Raw genomic sequence first — 17,283 nt, 5'->3', positions numbered from 1 at the left:
TTGGGTCTCCCACATTCTATTTAAGCTTAAGGTTACTGACTTATGTGAACTCTATTAAAAAAAAAGATATTAATTTACGTATTATACATTATTCAAATTACCTAGGATGAGAGTAGCCCAACTATTATTGCAATATGGTTATTTTGAAGTTAATCTGCTTCATTGTACCAACCCAGAAGACATAAAAAAAACCACATCTATTTCCATGCACACAAGACGTTTTTTTTTTGCAATAAACTTTACAGGATTGTGATATTTATGAAAAGGATGTGAAATACAAATCTTTTAAGTGGTTTACAGGTTAGTTTTTAAGGTAATCTGATCACCATCATGATTTTTTAAACAATCAATCAGTTTTACAAGATTGTTTGATGGACAACTATATAAGAGGAAAACAAAGGAAGAATAGACACTGAACTGCTACAAAAACAAGTGCCAACATTCATAGAAACATAGATACAATATTCCAGAGCTTGTGTTTCTTAACATGATTTCCTTGATAGTGTGTGCTGCTTACAAACAAACTATTGAACCAAGGATTTATAGTGGTCAAGTTGAAATAATCACTGATTTTTTATCGAGTATGTTTTGATTAGAGTGTCAGTTCTGGAATAGATGTGTCACAGATGACCAAAGATATATTCAAAATGTCGTAGCTAAATACTGTTCTTGATTTTGACACCACCTAATGAGACGGGTCACCATTTTTGAACATATCATGAGATGCACAATTGCTGCCTTATCCATGGATTTTGGTAGGGTTTATATTACTCAGTCACTTTTTTGTTGCATGACATGGTATTTTTGTTTTTTTTTTGTTTTTATAGTGATTTAAGAATTTAAGACATTGTTGACTGCTGTACCCCTATTTTTGACATTTTTAATTATCAAGTCTGTTTGTTTTGTTCACACATGGTTATCAATATAATGTAATTTGATGCAACTGTCATACAAGTGAGAGGTTGAGCTAGCTATAAAATCAGGTTTAATCCACCATTTTTTACATAACAAAATGCCAGTACAAAGTCAGTTGTTATCAATTCTTTTAATGTGCTTGACCTTTTGATATTGCCATCTGATTAGGGACTTTCCTTTTGGAATTTTCCTCAAGAGTTCATTTGTGATTTTGTGATTTTACTTTTTACCAGTTTCTCTTCAATTTATGACTTTGTGAATTTCCCTTTCGTATTTTCTCCCTCGTTTTAACAATAGTGATGTATAATTAATAACGAGATCAAACTGAAACACCATTGAATCTAGTTTCAGAAAAGTTGGTAATAGAAGAGAATGGCAGAAAATAACAAGAATGTGTCCCAAGTACACAAATGTCCCATCTGCACTATCATTTTCTATGTTTAATGGACCGAGAAAATGGGATAAAATTTCTAATTTTGCATTAAAATTAGAAAGATTATATCATAAGGAACATGTTTATCAGAACTAACCAATAGTTATTCATGCTCAAAACGTCTTTTTAATAAAGGTTTTACAAAAAGGTACAAAAAAATAGTAACATTGATAAAATGAACCATGAAAACTGATTGTATATAAGGAATGAAGTTCATGGTGTTATTACACAAAATAATTAAAAAGAATCCCTTGAAAAAAAGTGTTTGAGCAGTTGCTGAACCATGGAAATGAGGTCAAGGACAACAAACATATGGCATTAAAATTAGAAAGATTATATTATAGGGAACATGTTTACTAAGTTTCAATTTAATTGGACTTCAACTTTATCAAAAACTACCTCGACCAAAAGCTTTTAACCTGAAATGGGACGAACAGATGGACGAACGAACAGGCGGACAGACAAACAGACCAGAAAACATAATGCCCATAAATGAGGCATAAAAATAATACAACAAGATTATAACTTGGAGAACCTCATTTTATTGATAAATGCTCCCAACTCAAAACTGAAAATGAACAAACATTAAATTCTCCATTTTAAATATTGAACACTTTAGCAAAGAACAAACAAGCTGTTATTGATTTTAAGTTATATTTCAGAAAATCTTCAATATTCTAAATACAATATTTGTTCATAGTCAAACATATGCACCAGTTATAGAAAAGTTATCAAAATCTAATTACATCAATTTGAAATGAAATTATTTCTAGTTGACATTTAATATCATTTATCTATTCATTGATAGTAAATTTCACATCAGAATAAAATTATAAGATATGACCATATGTAAATTGTAAAATAACTATTTTTTTTAAGGATTGTAGGTAAGAAAACACATCAGGTATCATGTGCACAACTTTAAAATTTACAGAACAAAATTTGATGCATAAATTTATATTGCCAAAAGACATAATTGATTTTTATATATATATATAATTTTCAATGCTGCCACCTGCTACTTATCATAAGCAATATATCCATATTCCAATGCAATTATGGTAGTTTGTTTAAAATTTGTAAAAAAAAAAATCAATAAAAATATCAGTTTTAGATTTTCTATGCGATAGTTCATCACATCAGCAATAGTGTTGTCACTTCTTTCCAAGAGCATGGCCTTTGTCTTTTCCACGAAGCTTCATACCTAAGAAATAGAAATATGATCATAATCTTATCACAGTCTTGAAAAATTACCATCATCATAAAATCATTCTTATTTGGTCTTCAAGTGTGTTCAATGATTACAGATAATTTCATGGCCAGTATGTGTTTGAATAATATACATGTGTTATTTGGATGGAGAGTTGTCTCATTTGCACTCACACCACATCTTCCTATCTCTATGTATAAACATCAAGGAAGGTGATGAGCAAGAAATCTGAAAAAACAAAATCATGCACAATATGAAGCCTGAGAACTAATTTCAGGCAGCTACATGTATTATAGAAAGATTTTTAAAAAATGCAATGGAAACTAAATGGGACAGATAAACTTTTGGATGAACTGACAGACAGGGGTAAAACAGCACACCCTGTTCCTTCAGAGAAATAATAAAATAATTTTACCAATGTAAATTTATAGATAAAATTTGACTGAAAATTTTCACTGGAATCCATCTTGCATACATTATAGTTCACTATCCTGTTTTTGTTTGTGCCTTCCTTAGAATTAAAGGAAGATTCAATGACAAACAACAATTCCAGCATCTGATAATAAAAAATAGTTATTCATGCTCAAAACGTCTTTTTGATAAAGGTTTTACAAAAAGGTACAAAAAAAATAGTAACATTGATCAATGAACCATGAAAACTGATTGTATATAAGAAATGAAGTTCATGGTGTTATTACACAAAATAATTAAAAAGAATCCCTTGAAAAAAGTGTTTGAGCAGTTGCTGAACCATGGAAATGAGGTCAAGGACAACACACATATGGCAGGCAACTTAAAAGGCATATCAACCTTAACTATACAACTCAAAAGAACCTTACTTAGTAAGCAAGCCCAAATGTCTTACATTTCTAGGTCGATTGGAAGTAAACTCTATCAAAATGTTTCTATTCCTATTTTCTTTTAATAACTGGTTCAAGGCTTTCATTTTTACCCTATCCCTAATCAATTCTATGTACATGTAGTAAACAGTAAGAAATAAACCATGGCACAGAAAAACAGATGGATGGACAGGAATGAAATGACATCTCCCAACAAATAATAAAGGTACTACCAAAGCTATAAAAAAATCCATGGCAATGGTCAACATAACAATAAAACAGGGTACGCCAAACTTGGTATTTTCAAAATGCGTTGAAACTTTGTAAAAATGTAAAAAATACCTTAATAAAATGCTTTGCTGAGTGCAGCCTGATAGGACCATAGAGGTCAAGCCCTGACCAGTTGGAACAAATTTGGACACAGTATACAAGCTTGATACTGTCTGAATTTGGATTGTGATCAAATTTTTGACATAATATAGGTTTATGATACAAAAAAAAATCTGGTCAAAGAGCTTATAAATCTATTGTGCAATACTGTGCAATTGAAGATTTCTTCTTGAAACTTTCAAAAATTCCAAATTGAAAAATTTTGAGAAAAAAAAATATGAATCCCTTAAAAAATTGTGAACAAAAATCGCCCCCCCCCCCCCCCAAAAAAAAACCCAACTTATTGAAAACCCCTTAGGAGCAATAACCCCAAAACTCAATCCCAGCCTTTTCTTTGTAGTATGGAACTTTGTAGTACAATTTCAGAGAGATCCACACACTTAAACACAAGTTATTTTCTGGACACTAGAAAAATGCTTCTTTTTGGCCCCTAATTCCTACATGTTTGAGGCAATTAACCCCTAACTCAATCCCAGCCATTCCTTTGGGTATGGAATATTGTGCTACAATTTCAGAGAGATCGATACACTTACACATAAGTTATTGTCTGGAAACTAACTAGATAAATGCTTGTTTTTGGCCCCTTTTTATCCCTTTAATCTTAAAACTGTTGGCCCCATAACCCTCAAAATGAATCCCAACCTTCTACTTGTGGTATTAAACATTGTTGTACAATTTCAGAGCAATCAAAATACTTGTACACAAGTTATTATCCTGAAACTAGAAAAAAGCTTGTTTTGGGCCACTTTTGGGTCCCTAATTTATACATAGACAGTTGGGACCATCATCCCCAAAATCAATCCAAACCTTCATATTGTGGTATTGAACCTTCTGAAAAAAATCATAAATATCTATTCACTTTAACTAAAGTTATTATCTTGAAACCAATGTGTCTTCTGACGACGACAATGCAGACGATGACATCCTACCATTATACGATCAAAAAAATTGTTTTGCGGTCATATACAAATCTTACCCAGTTGTCTTTCGAGTTTATTCATAATTTGCTGGTTTGGAATTGCCTTTCCAGATTCATATTCATTTATAATTTGTTGTTTTTCATTTATTTTCTACAAAAAAAATACATATAAATAATTCATCTTACACATGTACATGAAAATAAGTACATGAAGTAAGGTGTTTGCTGCTAGCAAACTTGGCATCATGTTACCTCTGAATTCTACAGTCCTTAATTTTAAAACCTTGCTTTTCAACATCTTGATTTATAATTGTTTAACCTAACTTTGTAGTGTCATCTTTTAGCAAAGTATATAAACTCATTACATTCTAATTGTATTTTACTTGTAGTACATTTTGTACACTTATTTAAAATGGTGCTTATTTCTTACAGTGGCCAATTCTTTTTGTGTCCATCCCTTTGCCTGTCTTCCCTGCATAATAAGTTTACACACATCCAGACTAACTGTATCATGGTGCAGTTCCTCAGTCTCTCTGTCAAGTTTGGCTGTATTTTTACTAGTTGAGTGTTGTTTGTTTCCACCTCCATCAACTATAATAAACAATGTTATATATATGTCACGATATCACAGTAGCATGGGTTCGAATCCCGGCGAGGGAAGAACCAAAATTTGCGAAAGCAAATTTACAGATCTAACATTGTTGGGTTGATGTTTAGACGAGTTGTATATATATATATCGTCTAAACATCAACCCAACAATGTTAGATCTGTAAATTTGCTTTCGCAAATTTTTGGTTCTTCCCTCGCCGGGATTCGAACCCATGCTACTATATATACAACTCGTCTAAACATCAACCCAACAATGTTAGATCTGTAAATTTGCTTTCGCAAATTTTGGTTCTTCCCTCGCTGGGATTCGAACCCATGCTACTGTGATATCGTGACACCAAATCGCCTGCACTGCAGCCGTCCCGCTAGACCACACGACCACCTGGGCTCTCAAAAAAAGAGCTTTCGGTGGGCATGTGTTACCTTTCCACGTCAGTTTTAATCTAGCGGCGTACTACAGTACATGATATATAAGGCATGAAGATGTTATTGTTACAGATCAGCTAAATTATCTATAGTAAAGGATCCTACAAATTAATGTAAGATACAGTCACAGAAAATAATTATATTCATATATATATATATATATGTGCGTCTAGCTAATTTCATGACTGTTAAAATCCTTAAACCTGCTGCATTTAAATGCACCTGTCCTAATTCAGGAACCTGTTGTTAAGTGTTTCTATTTCTCATTTTTTGTATAGATTAAACCGTTGGTTTTCCTGTTTGAATTGTTTTAGAATAGACATTTAAGGGACCTTAATAGCTTGCTGTTCTTTGTGAGTCAAGGCTCTGTGTTGAAGGCCGTACTTTGACATATAAATATTTACTTCTTATACAATATGACTTGGATGGAAAGTTGTCTCATTGGCACTCATATTCAGTAAAATTGAGAATGGAAAATTCAAATTGGGAATGTGTCAAAAGAGACAACAACCCGACCATAGAACAGACAACAGCAGAAGGTAACCAAACAGGTCTTCAATGCAGCGAGAAATTCCCGCACCTGGGGGCGTCCTTCAGCTGGACCCTAAACAAATATATATACTAGTTCAGACGTACCACATTTTTTTATTTATATATTTATCAATGATGACCAGATATACATGTGTATACAACTTCAATAATAATTCAAATGCCCAATTTTGCATACATGTATTATCAAAGGAGACCATTATATTACCTTTGGACATAATTAAATTAAATATAACTTTTGTAATGATTCTCTACAAATTTTCTTATTCCCTTATTTCATGTATTTCGTTGGAAAGTACACGGATGCCCCACTCGCACTTGCACTTATCCTTTTCCTTGTTCCATGGACCGTGAAATTGGGTAATAATCTAATTTGGCATTAAAATTTGAAAGATTATACTATAGGGAACATATGTTTCAAGTTGATTGGACTTCAATTTCATCAAAAACTACCTTAACCAAAAACTTTAACCTGAAACTCCCACTTTCATTTTCTATGTTCAGTGGACTGTGAAATTGCGGTCGAAAGTCTAATTTGGCTTTAAAATTAGAAAGATCATATCATAATTAGCTACAAAATGTACAAGTGTACTACGTTTCAAGTTGATTGGACTTTAGCTTCATCAAAAACTACCTTGACCAAAAACTTAAACCTGAAGGGACGCACAGACGAACAAATGGAGCACAGACCAGAAAACATAATGTCCCTCTACTATCGTAGATGGGGCATAAAAAGTTTGTCTCAAATAATCAATATCATTTGCTTGTTTGCCTAAGACTTATTTTCAAAATAGGGGTGAAAGGGCTTGTGGAGCTGAAGCATCTTCACACTCAGTACCTTACATGAAGTTGAACTATAACCACAAGTCAAATCATTATTACAATGATCATACAATTCAATAAACTCTTAGATAGTTAAATGTTGATGTATTATTATTCACCTAGTTTTTTGGTGGGGTTCGTGTTGTTTATTCTTTAGTTTTCTATGTTGTGTCGAGTGTGCTGTTGTTTGTTTGTCTTTTTCATTTTTAGCCATGGCGTTGTCAGTTTGTTTTAGATTTATGAGTTTGACTGTCCCTTTGGTATCTTTTGTCCCTCTTTTTTAACTACTTTACATTATTACAATACTTAAATTAAAACCGAAACTTAGCCATCATCACTGAAATGGGAAAATATGGTCTTTGAATAATTCATCAACATGTTTGTACAGATGAAGAAATAGATGACTGATGGTTTACATTGGTATTTCAATCACTATTGTCATGATTGCAGTTGTATTAACTTACATTTTTTAGTTGTTTCTACGTCACCACCTGATCTCTGAGCAGCATTGATAGCCTAAAAAACACAAAAAAAGCATATCATGTTTAATACCATATTAACAAAATTAGAGAACATCCAACATCATATATGTCTGAGATTCTGCTTCACCTTAATTTTGAAACACACAAAATATTTTTAACCCATTGATATGTAAATCTACATGTATTATATCAGCCAGTGATCATGAGTGTAAACCTTCCTTTTCCAGATTAAAAGAAATTAGTTTGGCCAGATATTTGTAGAAATTTCTGTACATTAAAACTTCTCCCATTACAATTATATATACATTTGTAAGACTCACTGGTACGTAAGGCAAATAAGGAAATCTACCTGTATTCACAATTATCTTTAAATTTATTATTTTCATAGCTGATCAATTAATTTTAGCTCCAACAACAAAATACCAAAACAAGAAACATAAAAGAAACAACTTACAATTGAAATAAAAGATTAATTAAACATGATATAGAACATTTCATGAAATTCTGATGTTGGAGTCTAGAGCAGTTGCAATTACTAACTGTTGTAGTCTAAAACGACCGAAATTCTTATATCACAAGGGCATACCTCCTAGAATTATTTATTGTGATAAACTAAATCATAATTTCCTGTCAAGATGCACATATGATCTACATGTACATGGTAATAAAATTAAGAATGGAAATGGGGAATGTGTCAAAGAGACAACAACCCAACCATAGAACAGACAACAGGGGAAGGTCACCAACAGGTCTTCATTGTAGGGAGAAAGTCCCGAACCTGGAGGCATCCTTCAGCTGGCCCCTAAACAAATATATACATGTATACTACTAATGTATGTCATAAAATTAATATCTAGAAAGTTTCATGAAATTTTGTAATATCAGTTATAAAATATCTTAGTTTTGTATAGACTTAGGTACATCGTACATGTACAAAATAAAGGTTTGGAAACAAGTCAAACAACCTGCACTCATGGGAGGTTGATAAATTATATATCATCAGCCTAGCTTCTAAGTTCTTATTCCAGCTTCCTGATCCAGCATCTGTATGAGCATTGGGACCGTCAATACTGTAGCCATCTATCTTAACCTCGAGACTACAAACCAACACAATGCCTTATTAAAAATCATCCTGTGTGATACATGTATATGGTATCAGGTTCACTCGCGCCCAATACACTTTAGCACCTCGCACCCAAAGTCTGTTCGCACCCAATTTTAAATAAAATTTCAGTTGAATAATTAGAAAATCAAGATTGTTGTTTTTAATTGATTTGATGTAAATACTGCATGTATTTAGCTTTGGTATGAGTAAAAACATTGAAGATTTTAAATGAAAAAGACAAAAGATTTTAACAGCTTGGCCCCTTTGATCTGAAACAATGAAACAAAAAATTGTAGCAATGCACTAACCAAAACATGATTAAAATTTATTCAACACAAAAAAAAACATGTTGTCTCACTTTAATTTTGAACAATGACAACAAATATATTTATAGGAATACACTTGCTAAAACTTGACTACAAAGTTATTAAACACAAAACCAATAAAAAATTTGGCGCGAACGTTTAGGGTGCGAAAGTGAAAGGGGGGGAACGTGATAGGGTGCGAACATGAATGGGCGCTAACGGACCCGGATTCCATGTATTGTCTTACAGAATAAGATTCTGAGTGCCTCTAGGCTCTAAAAAAAGTAAAAAAGGAAAATTGGGTCATCATCAAACGACATCATGTCATTATAATGACACTCAAGAATGTGATATTCAACCTCAAAATATACATGAAAAAAAACTTTAACAATTCAAATCTTTCATCGCAAGGTGAAACGTATATAGTATACTTGAAATGAGTTTAATAGCAAAATTTCTAAAAATATGGCACCTGTTTTGAACGCAGTTGGCTTGCTTTTGGTGGTCTTTTACCAATGTAAGTTACTTCACTCCAATCAGCCTCTGCCATTGTATAGTTGTTGTCTGTATGATTTGGAATAAAATGCTGTGGATAAGGGTGTCTTTAACTGTTTTTACGCGTCACTAACAAACTGTTGTGAAAGAAATGTGATTGCAAATATGGCGTGGAATCCTACTTTTGGTGTTTTGTCGTAAAATACAAGCATAATTTTATTTCATTTTGAATACAATTTCTGTGTATTTGTATGTTATTGTTTTTAAATATCAAATATTTAAATGATTCACTAATAAAATTAACACTAATCCTAATTATGTTTTACGACTTCCGGAAATTGGTCTGGAAATCCACAAAAAGAAAAAAATTGTCATCGACTCAACAAAAACACAAACACAGTTTTCATACAGACGTCCTTTAAATGTACTGAGGTTATTTAAGTTAATTTACCCATGTAATGAATATTTATAGTAATACGTCAATCTTAAAAGACGAAAGTGAAACTAAAGTTGTGTGAGCACTATATATATAATATTTTCCATTGAAATTATCAGTGAATGTGTTGCAAATTATACTGCCAATAGTTATACATTTTGACTTTGTCCATACAAACCAAGTTGCAAAGTGTCTTTCAGTAAGATATAGGTTGTTTTATGTTAACATATAAAACTGCTTAATTATAAGTATTGGAGTTGAAATTTGATATGCATATGGCAGGGAAGTAAAAATGGTATAATTTCGATTCATATTTAATACACATAATCGCTATTCCCGGCTGACTCGAGAATCTGTCCCACTTGAAATGTTGATGTCATACAACAATCTCTTTCCCAGTGTGGCAGATATTTTGTATTATAACGTCAAAATTTTACGGGAACCTGTGTGGTGTCAATGCAAGTAATGGCAGACAAATAGCGAAAAAGTGTATATTCAAATAGGTGGAGCCTTTACTGCCTTTCAGTAAACATCAAGTCTCCTATATGCTAGCTGGAAACTTGTGCTAAAATGTCTCCGCCCTAAGTCCTGCATCTTTCAAGGCTCAGCTCCCTCATTAAATTTAAATGGCATGTTTTTAATTGCACCTGTACATGTATATACTGTCAAGGATTTTAACTCTATAGGGCTATTATTGGAGACAAATAACATGCATTTGATATTTGATATCGTGCACTAAAGAATCAAAGTACTGTGATAACATTATATATGTAACATGTTTCAAAGGGGCAATATCCATGTACATCGTATATAATGGTTCATAGTATATGTATGGCAATCATGCATAGCATGCATAGTACTGTTACTGTACACCTATGTTATTTCAGAATAAAATATACCTGCAACAACTAAAGGGCATTATTACAGCTTTTCTACATCACTCCAAAGCATTTGCTCATACATACAATGTACATCATGCTTAATTACAATGTATTTTAATTGATTGTAAGAAATAATGATCAGAGCATGTACATTTTTGTAATGAGGTTTTGTGCAAGCTTCTTAGTCATTTCCATAGGCGGATCCAGGGGGGCCCTGGGGGGCCCGGGCCCCCCTTTTGTGGGAAAAATTTGGTTGATTATATAGGGAATCATTGAAGCATGACTGGAGCGGGCCCCCTCTTAGGTCAGTCAGCGGGTCCCCCCTTAGGAAAAGTTCTGGATCCGCCACTGATTTCTAAGTGTTTCTTATAACAAGCTACATCCCTTTAAAAATAACTGAGCCTTGTTAATCAAAGGGACAGTATACATCATATGTTTAACTTTTGTTAAAATGTATACAAGTTCTATTGATATTACTATTGTCTTTATGTATATTTAACCATAGAAAGATATAACAGTTCATACATGCAGTTTGTCAATCATGCATAGTGCATCTATGTTTTTAGAAAATGCCTGTACTAAGTAAGGAATATGACAGTTGTTAATTCTGTTAGTGTGTATGAGCTTTTGATTTTGCCATTTAATTAGGCACTTTCTGTTTGGAATTTTCCATGGAGTTCAGTATTTTTGTGATTTTACTTTTTATTGTTACAATAGGGGTACAGCAGTCCACATTGGGTTATTATCTGAATCCCATTATATACATGCATGACATGTACATGTAGCTACATGTATAAAAACAAACAAATATATGTAAGCAAACATACTTTCCAAATCACTTGTCAAACATCTTTATCATCGGTTCGTTCGACGTCACATGGAAATAATTGTTCAAACTACAGGTGGGAGTTGAGATTGACCAGAATTGGAAAAGATATGACTGAAATCAGTATTCTTATGATATTAACTAGTACTATGGTAGCAAGACACAGTTAGAAGTTTAGTTTTGCATTTCTGTTTGACAATCTGTATTTTCATAGCTAGACTGGTCATTGGTCCAGAAATTAATGTAGTCAGTAATGTTTACAAACACTTTTTTTCTACACGAAGTTTTTGCCGCAATTTTACAAAAAATGAGATGAAAGACATATAATTTTCATTGGATTTACTGAATGATATATGTACACAGTTTCAGAAAAGGTATTACTTTAAGTGATTGAAATTCTACTTTTAGCCAAATTTTGGGGAAATATGTGACATCTTTTCCCCCCTTTTTGCAATATTTTATAACAAATAAATGCAGATTGTTGCCATGGATACACCCAAAAGAAATTATATTTTACCATTTTATATACTGGATATAAAATCTATGGAAGATTCTGATTTCATACATGTGCACAAATATGACACAGTAAGCTTAATATTGCCAGAAAGCAATGAAAAGGGGATGGAAAAAGGACATGGTTCACTAATGGCACAAAATGGCCTAAAATATCAACTTTATCATAAAACACCAAAAAGGTCTTAATTTGGTTCTTAAATGGGTCTATTTCAAAAGTCTTAATGCTGAATATATCAATTCTTTTCAGAAGAGTACAAAATATTCTCCAAAGTATACCCATTCTAGACATTTTGTCAAAATATGATGATTTTGTGCATTTTTCAGACCTAAAAGCTTTAGAAACACATTGGCCGCCCCCTACGATCCAAAATGTGTTGTAACCAAAAGGTTCCAATTCTGATATAGATTTCATCAATATAAAAACATTTTGGATCGTAGATGGCGGCCAAAGTTAATTATGCCAAAAACTATTAAAATTATTGGTAAAAAGTACCAAAATTAACCTTTTAATACAAATTATGTTTATTTAAGGGGTCATAGCTCCATACATTATAAAGGAAAGTGCCAGAAAAAATATGTTTGTCGTACTAGCATTATCACAATTATTTTCTATGTGAAATTTGTAATTTTTTGGCTCGATTTAAAAAACATAAAAAAATCAGGGCCAATTTTAACCCTTCGTGAACCTTCTCCTTTATGAGGGCAAATTTTAGTACTTTTTCCTAACTGTTTATTGCTACCTTTGGACACATGAATGGGGGAATGGCACAGCTGACAGAAGGATTATGATCCCCAAAAGATTCCACCTTCACTTTAACAGACTTTCTATTGGTTAGATATTCGAAAAAAATTCTTGCGTCATGTAAATGCATTGTTCAAATTTTTTTTTTATATTTGTTGAATTCATATCCTTGACATGCATTATATATCTTTAACATGTTTAAAATAATCATGAGAAACAATGGATTTCATAAACATGATAACTAGAACAACAACTTATGATCATCAGATTCTGGACTCAGGACCGATGGAAACAAATGCAGTGGGTTTAAACAGTTTAATAGGTACCAACCTTCACCCTTAGCTGAAACAATAGTGTAACATCACGACATAGAAAGACTCACTTTAAAATATCAATAGCAGTACGCTTTGCTTAATAACGTTCATTCTTGTTGGACTTCAATGCTTTTAATTAATTTTGCCTTTTTGCTTTTAGGAATTGAAGATGATGGATGTTACAATTAAAACACTTGATGGACAAAACAGAAGTTTTAGTGTACCAGAAAATGTATGTTGTATAACAGAGTGATTGAATTTTTCAAAACTTTGGAAAATCTCAGACTGTTCCCTATTTTTTCAATAGAGAGTATATACTTTCTATTTTTTACATTTTTGAAAAAATGAAACATACCAATTCATTATTAAAATCAAGATTGATCATGCTGATTAAGTTTTTCAAGTCATTACACTTATTTTCAACTACATTTAATTTGTTAGTTTCAAAAAAACATAAGTTTCTTGTCCACTGACTGACTGAAACTCTCAAATATAAATTTTAAACATACTTAAAAATTAGTTATGCACATCAGAATTATTAAGGAACAATAATCAACACACAGAATCTTCATAAAGTGTTATGGGAATGAAGCCATCAACATGACCTCTGAAAATTGCAAATGGCCATAATTTTTATACGACCGCAAAATTTGACAAATTTTTTCGTCGTATATTGCTATCACGTTGGCGTCGTCGTCTGCGTCGTCGGCGTCGTCGTCGTTCGAATACTTTTAGTTTTCGCACTCTAACTTTAGTAAAAAAGAATAGAAATCTATGAAATTTTAACACAAGGTTTATGACCACAAAAGGAAGGTTGGGATTGATTTTGGGAGTTTTGGTCCCAACATTTTAGGAATTAGGGGCCAAAAAGGGCCCAAATAAGCATTTTCTTGGTTTTCGCACTATAACTTTAGTTGAAGTTAATAGAAATCTATGAAATTTTGACACAAGGTTTATGACCACAAAAGAAAGGTTGGGATTGATTTTGGGAGTTTTGGTTCCAACAGTTTAGGAATTAGGGGCCAAAAAATGGCCCAAATAAGCATTATTCTTGGTTTTTGCACAATAACTTTAGTTTAAGTAAATAGAAATCAATGAAATTTAAACACAATGTTTATGACCACAAAAGGAAGGTTGGTATTGATTTTGGGAGTTTTTGGTCCCAACAGTTTAGGAATAAAGGGCCCAAAGGGTCCAAAATTAAACTTTGTTTGATTTCATCAAAAATTGAATAATTGGGGTTCTTTGATATGCCGAATCTAACTGTGTATGTAGATTCTTAATTTTTGGTCCCGTTTTCAAATTGGTCTACATTAAGGTCCAAAGGGTCCAAAATTAAACTTAGTTTGATTTTAACAAAAATTGAATCCTTGGGGTTCTTTGATATGCTGAATCTAAAAATGTACTTAGATTTTTTATTATTGGCCCAGTTTTCAAGTTGGTCCAAATCGGGGTCCAAAATTAAACTTTGTTTGATTTCATCAAAAATTGAATAATTGGGGTTCTTTGATATGCCAAATCTAACTGTGTATGTAGATTCTTAATTTTTGGTCCCGTTTTAAAATTGGTCTACATTAAAGTCCAAAGGGTCCAAAATTAAACTAATTTTGATTTTAACAAAAATTGAATTCTTGGGCCTCTTTGATATGCTGAATCTAAACATGTACTTAGATTTTTGATTATGGGCCCAGTTTTCAAGTTGGTCCAAATCAGGATCCAAAATTATTATATTAAGTATTGTGCAATAGCAAGAAATTTTCAATTGCACAGTATTCAGCAATAGCAAGAAATCTTCAATTGCACAGTATTGTGCAAAAGCAAGAAATCTTCAATTGCACAGTATTGTGCAATAGCAAATATTTTCAATTGCACAGTATTGCACAATAGCAAGAAATATCTAATTGCACAATATTGTGCAATAGCAAGAAATTCCAATTGGATTTCAATTGGAGTTATCTTTCTTTGTCCAGAATAGTAGTTGAATCAACTTAAATCATTGTTTTATACAATATACAATGTATATTCACTTTTACTACCAACTGATAGATTAAAACAATCTTTACCATGTTTACCATTCAGTAATAACAAGCACTTTTTTTTACATTTTAATATTTTATGATGTATTTAAATGAGTAGTTATTGTTGCAAACTTCATTAGAAATTTGAATTGAGATCAGTTTTGAAATAAGGGAAAGGGGGATGTGAAAAAAAAATTGGGGGGTCAATTTTTTTCATTTCAGATTTCATAAATAAAAAGAAAATTTCTTCAAACATTTTTTTGAGAGGATTAATATTCAACAGCATAGTGAATTGTTCAAAGGCAAACATATTTTTAGTTCATTAGACCACATTCATTCTGTGTCAGAAACCTATGCTGTGTCAACTATTTAATCACAATCCAAATTTAGAGCTGAATCCAGCTTGAATGTTGTGTCCATACTTGCCCCAACCGTTCAGGGTTCAACCTCTGCGGTCGTATAAAGCTGCGCCCTGCGGAGCATCTGGTTTTTGTATGACCTCATTTATAAATAAAAAAAGACAACATTTTTTCCATGTTTAGAACATGCAATAGTATAAGGATATTTAACTTCTGTTTGTTTGTATCCTGTGTATATCGGATATAAAAAAACAAATGTTACGCATTGCTTTTAATACCTTTTACATCTGCATCTAAAATGTTTTTATATGTTATAGAAACCTAATTGGAAATTGATTATAAATATTAAGTATAGAATCTAATGGACAATTGGTAATAAGTATTTATAATAAAAAACCTAATGGGCAATTGTACATTTTTAAGTGGCCTTAAAAACCGATGGTCTTATTCAATAAATGTGTATTAAAGATTTCAAAGTTTAGTAAATATATATAAATTTGATATTTTGTGATAGTGGTTTTATGTAATTTGCAAAAACTCTTTAATCTTCAGACTACAGTTAAACAGTTTAAAGAGAAGATAGCAGGATCAATAGTAAGATATTATAGATTAATGTTGCATGTTGCAATTGTATACTGTAAATTCAGAAAATTATTTATAATTGCTTTTTTTAGCTCACATGGCCCGAAGAGCCAAGTGAGCTTTTCTCACCACTTGGCGTCCGTCGTCCGTCGTCGTCGTCGTTAACAATTTACATTTTGAACTTCTTCTAGAGAACCACTGAATGGAATGGAACTAAACATGGCATGAATGTTCCTTATGAGGTGCTGACCAAGTGTTGTTACTTTGTAGCCGATCCATCATCCAAGATGGCCGCCAGCAGGGGACTTAGTTTAACATAGGACGCTATGGGAAATGCATACAAATGACTTCTTTTAGAGAACCACTGAATGGAATGAAACCAAACATGGCATGAATGTTCCTTATGAGGTGCTGACCAAGTGTTGTTACTTTGTTGCCGATCTATCATCCAAGATGGCCGCCAGCAGGGGACTTAGTTTAACATAGGACCCTATGGGAAATGCATACAAATGACTTCTTTTAGAGAACCACTGAATGGAATAAAACCAAACATAGCATGAATTATCCTTATGGGGTGCTGACCAAGTGTTGTTACTTTGTAGCCGATCCATGATCCAAGATGGCCCCCAGCGGGGGACTTAGTTTAACATAGGACCCTATGGGAAATGCATACAAATGACTTCTTCTAGAGAACCACTAAATGGAATAAAACCAAACATAGCATGAATGTTCCTTATGGAGAGCTGACCAAGTGTTGTTACTTTGTAGCCGATCCATTATCCAAGATGGCCGCCAGCGGGGACTTAGTTTAACATAGGACCCTATTGGAAATGCATACAAATGACTTCTTCTAGTGAACCACTGAATGGAATGAAACCAAACATGGCATGAATGTTCCTTATGAGGTGCTGACCAAGTGTTGTTACTTTGTTGCTGATCCATCATCCAAGATGGCCGCCAGCCGGGGACTTAGTTTAACATAGGACCCTATGGGAAATGCATACAAATGACTTCTTTTAGAGAACCACTGAATGGAATAAAACCAAACATTGCATGAATGTTCCTTATGAAGTGCTGACCAAGTGTTGTTACTTTGTAGCCGATCCATC

At 32.7% G+C, this 17,283-nt stretch overlaps 2 protein-coding genes across 5 annotated transcripts in view; one reads left to right on the top strand and one right to left on the bottom strand.

Annotated features, from left to right (window-relative positions):
* Nucleotides 1-1,874: 1,874 nt before the first annotated feature.
* On the bottom strand, nucleotides 1,875-9,700 carry LOC139510281 (endothelial differentiation-related factor 1-like). Its single transcript, XM_071296775.1, has 5 exons — nucleotides 9,478-9,700; nucleotides 7,578-7,629; nucleotides 5,137-5,297; nucleotides 4,764-4,857; nucleotides 1,875-2,552 (listed from the first exon to the last, which is right to left on the bottom strand). The coding sequence occupies exons 1-5, from the start codon at nucleotides 9,553-9,555 to the stop codon at nucleotides 2,503-2,505; spliced, it is 435 nt and encodes a 144-aa protein (XP_071152876.1). The 5' UTR covers nucleotides 9,556-9,700; the 3' UTR covers nucleotides 1,875-2,502.
* A 130-nt stretch (nucleotides 9,701-9,830) lies between these two features.
* The window catches only part of LOC139510280 (large proline-rich protein BAG6-like), a 44,487-nt gene continuing 37,034 nt past the window's right edge, over nucleotides 9,831-17,283 (top strand). For 2 of the 4 annotated variants that reach the window (XM_071296773.1, XM_071296771.1), the window contains exons 1-3: nucleotides 9,831-9,924; nucleotides 13,376-13,447; nucleotides 16,145-16,186. In XM_071296773.1, coding sequence (XP_071152874.1) covers nucleotides 13,385-13,447; nucleotides 16,145-16,186 — 105 coding nt within the window. In that variant the 5' untranslated portion in view covers nucleotides 9,831-9,924; nucleotides 13,376-13,384. Of the gene's footprint in view, nucleotides 9,933-13,375; nucleotides 13,448-16,144; nucleotides 16,187-17,283 lie in introns of all 4 variants that reach the window. The other 2 variants (XM_071296774.1, XM_071296772.1) reach the window with 1 other exon arrangement.

Source organism: Mytilus edulis, chromosome 2 (genome assembly GCF_963676685.1).
Source record: "Mytilus edulis chromosome 2, xbMytEdul2.2, whole genome shotgun sequence".
NCBI lineage: Eukaryota > Metazoa > Mollusca > Bivalvia > Mytilida > Mytilidae > Mytilus > Mytilus edulis.
This window is presented reverse-complemented; position numbering and strand designations above follow the sequence as displayed.